General features: G+C 37.1%; 1 protein-coding gene across 1 annotated transcript; it reads right to left on the bottom strand.

Moving 5' to 3' along the window:
• Window positions 1-951: 951 nt before the first annotated feature.
• Window positions 952-2548, bottom strand: LOC112529025 (costunolide synthase-like). Its single transcript, XM_025140105.1, has 2 exons — window positions 1669-2548; window positions 952-1575 (listed from the first exon to the last, which is right to left on the bottom strand). The coding sequence occupies exons 1-2, from the start codon at window positions 2536-2538 to the stop codon at window positions 952-954; spliced, it is 1494 nt and encodes a 497-aa protein (XP_024995873.1). The 5' UTR covers window positions 2539-2548.
• Between the last annotated feature and the right edge of the window lie 626 nt (window positions 2549-3174).

Raw genomic sequence — 3174 nt, 5'->3', positions numbered from 1 at the left:
GTCTGGCTCTGATACCACTTGTAACGCCCCCAGAACCCCGTAGCAATGATATTGTCCGCTTTGACTAACCTGCCCGCTAAACCACAAAGCAGTAGCCGCACAGTTTTGTTTCTGGCAGCCGCACAACGCAAGCCCCAAAACGCGTCATACTAGGTTGAGGTATCCACACCCTTATAAGGAGTGCTTAGTTCTCCTCACCAACCGATGTGGGACGGGTTGTTACACCAACCTAGTATCGATGTGGCCCAACGAGGACGTTGTGTTTTCATGTTTTCAAAATACTTTTGACACTTTTTCACCCATGCTTTCACTCTCTCATACCTTTATGTCTTCTCCCATCCCCCAATGTGAGATTCAAATTGATATTCATCATAAGTTATTAAAAGTTCTGTTATTCATCTCTCATTCAATTGCTCTAGAACATCCGGTCTCGATGTCGATCTCTTAATTCTTTGCTCTTGGTGTAAATCAAACACATTTATGAAGTCGTTTAAATATGTTCCATTTTTAATATATTGGATTTTAAACTGTCATACAATTTTTTTCATCGATAGGCATTTATTGGAACTATAACTCTTATTTATTCAAATTGTATTAATATGTAAAGACCAAGTGTAATTTATATTATTGTTACTTCTTCTATAATAAAACTAGTGAAACTTCAAAATCGTTAAAATTCACAGCTACCGTCGCATTGCACGGGTATACAACTAATGTGTGTGTATATATATATATATATATATATATATATATATATATATATATATATATACTCATGACAATACATATAAAAAGATTGAAAGAGTGAGAAATATTAATTATTTTATTTCATGTGTGTTATTTGAACAATTAAAACTATAGAAACAAAAGACTCGAGATTTGCATATATATATATATATATATATATATATATATATATATGAGAGGCATGCAGGTAGGGTGATCATATAATCAATCGACGGGAGAATAAAGTGTAGGAATCAAATGTAAAGAATTTTTCTTCGTTACCAAAACTCCTCCTCCTAAGGTCTCAGCGGTATCAACGTTGGAAGGGGTTAATCCATGAGGGAGCTTCCAGTCATAGTTGTTAAGCATTTGAGCAAGAAACAACTCCGTTGTTCTTAAACCGAAATAAATCCCAGGGCATATTCTCCTCCCAGACCCAAATGGAAGGAACTGATAATCGTTTCCTAAAAAGTCAACCGATGTTTTCTGAAATCTCTCCGGTTTGAAGCTGTCTGGGTCCTCCCAGTATTCAGGATGAGTCGCACATGCCCATGCATTGATGAACACTCGATACTTGACAGGTATATCATAACCATCAATCTTACATTGTTCCCTACAGTCATGTGGGACTAATAAAGGGAACGGAGGGTGAAGCCTTAGAGTTTCTCTTATAATACACTGCATATAGCTTAAATCTTGTAAGTCTGCCTCTGTAATTACTGTCTTTCCCTTGAGGGCTGCTCTTATTTCAGCTTGTACCTTGCTCATTATAGTCGGATGTTTTATCAGTTCTGTCATTGCCCATTCAACTGTTGCTGTTGACGTATCCGTGCCTCCTGCAAACACATCCTGCAATTGCATGCATGTTGTTCAATAAATAATTACAACTTAAAGAGTTATATAATTGGCTTAATTAATGAAGCATATGATGTATTTGGTTACCAAAAACAAGGCTTTCAAGACGTTGTTGGTGATGGGAAACTCAAGACCACCTTCCTCTCTAATCTTTAGAAGAGAACCAAGAAGTCCTTCCTCTTCCTCTGCCTGATCACCATCTCTTTTTCTCTGTCGGTGCTCATCCAAAATGTCATCAAGGAGATCATCATAAGTCTTCTTCAGCTGCATGACCCTAGACCTCCTTTTGAATTTGTCAAGGAACTCCAAATCAGGAAACATATCCGACATCCCGCTTGTTTCTCTTTCCATCGCTTCCATGAACTCTATCAGACGATGTTGCTGTCTACAGTTACTCCCAAATGCTGATATGCACACAACGCTATTAATACCTTGAGCAACCTTTGCATGGATGTTTACGGGCTTTCCACTTGATAACCGGAAAGCCTCCAACATACGACCAATCTCTTGTTCTCTGATCYTTTGGAAAGATCGCACTTTYTTAACACTAAGGAGTTGCAAGGAAAGGATCTTTTTCATTTGTCTCCAGTACTCACCATACTGAGCGAGGACGATGCCTTGGTTACCAGAGAGTACCAACTCTGCTAAAAGCACATATGGGCGGTCAGCGATGGCGATATCATTGGTTTTCAACACCTCTTTGGCTAGCCGAGGTGATGAGATGACGACACTATTGATTTGGCCGAGTTTAACGTGCATGATGGGGCCATATCGGCTAGCCAAGTCACGGAAAACMCGGTGTGGAAGAGCTCCGGCCACCTGGTGTAAGTTGCCGATTAGAGGCAGCTTTGGTGGGCCCGGAGGCAAGTTTAGAGCTTTGGGTTTCTTGTTGAGCACAAAGTAAAATGACAAGATGAGAGAGGAAACGATGAGAAGGATGGTGATGATGGTATCCATTGCACGTAATTTGGATCAATGGTGATTTAGCCTCTAACAGATTGAGTAATTTATAGAGAAATCATGTTTGTTTTTCTCCTAAAAAACCAACCATATTAATTTATAGGCACTTGGATTATTTAGAATTGCAAATTTTAAACAAAATAGTTTTTTCTCTCTCTCTCTAGAGAACTTATTTTTACACCTTTAAATTGACTAACTAATACCACAATTAATGTAAAAATGACCGATTATTTGTTTTGATTATTTAATGTCAAAATAATTAATTTTATAGGGAAACATGAACAAAATAATTATTTTAATTACATAATTAAATCTAATTTTTAATTATTTACGTCCTAATTAATAATCAATTCCAAATTCGGACATAATTTTTGACATCCAACTGTTGTCTTTTTTTGAGCTTTATCACGGTCAAAATGTCTTATACTTTTATGGCTTTCAGGGAACTTCCGGTTATAATAGTTATGAATAGATCTTTTTTGGGGTCGCGAGCTGCTTGATCACTCGGTTTTTTTTCTTGTTCTTTGATTGGTTTTGTCTGTTTTGTTTAATTTATATATCTTGCAAATCCAAGTCTCGTGGACCTTTAGTTATTATACTGTATATTTTTCTTTACCGATTTAATGAAAATCG

The sequence above is a fragment of the Cynara cardunculus genome (genome assembly GCF_001531365.2).
Source record: "Cynara cardunculus var. scolymus isolate 2C chromosome LG 16, CcrdV1, whole genome shotgun sequence".
Taxonomy (NCBI): Eukaryota; Viridiplantae; Streptophyta; class Magnoliopsida; order Asterales; family Asteraceae; genus Cynara; species Cynara cardunculus.
This window is presented reverse-complemented; position numbering and strand designations above follow the sequence as displayed.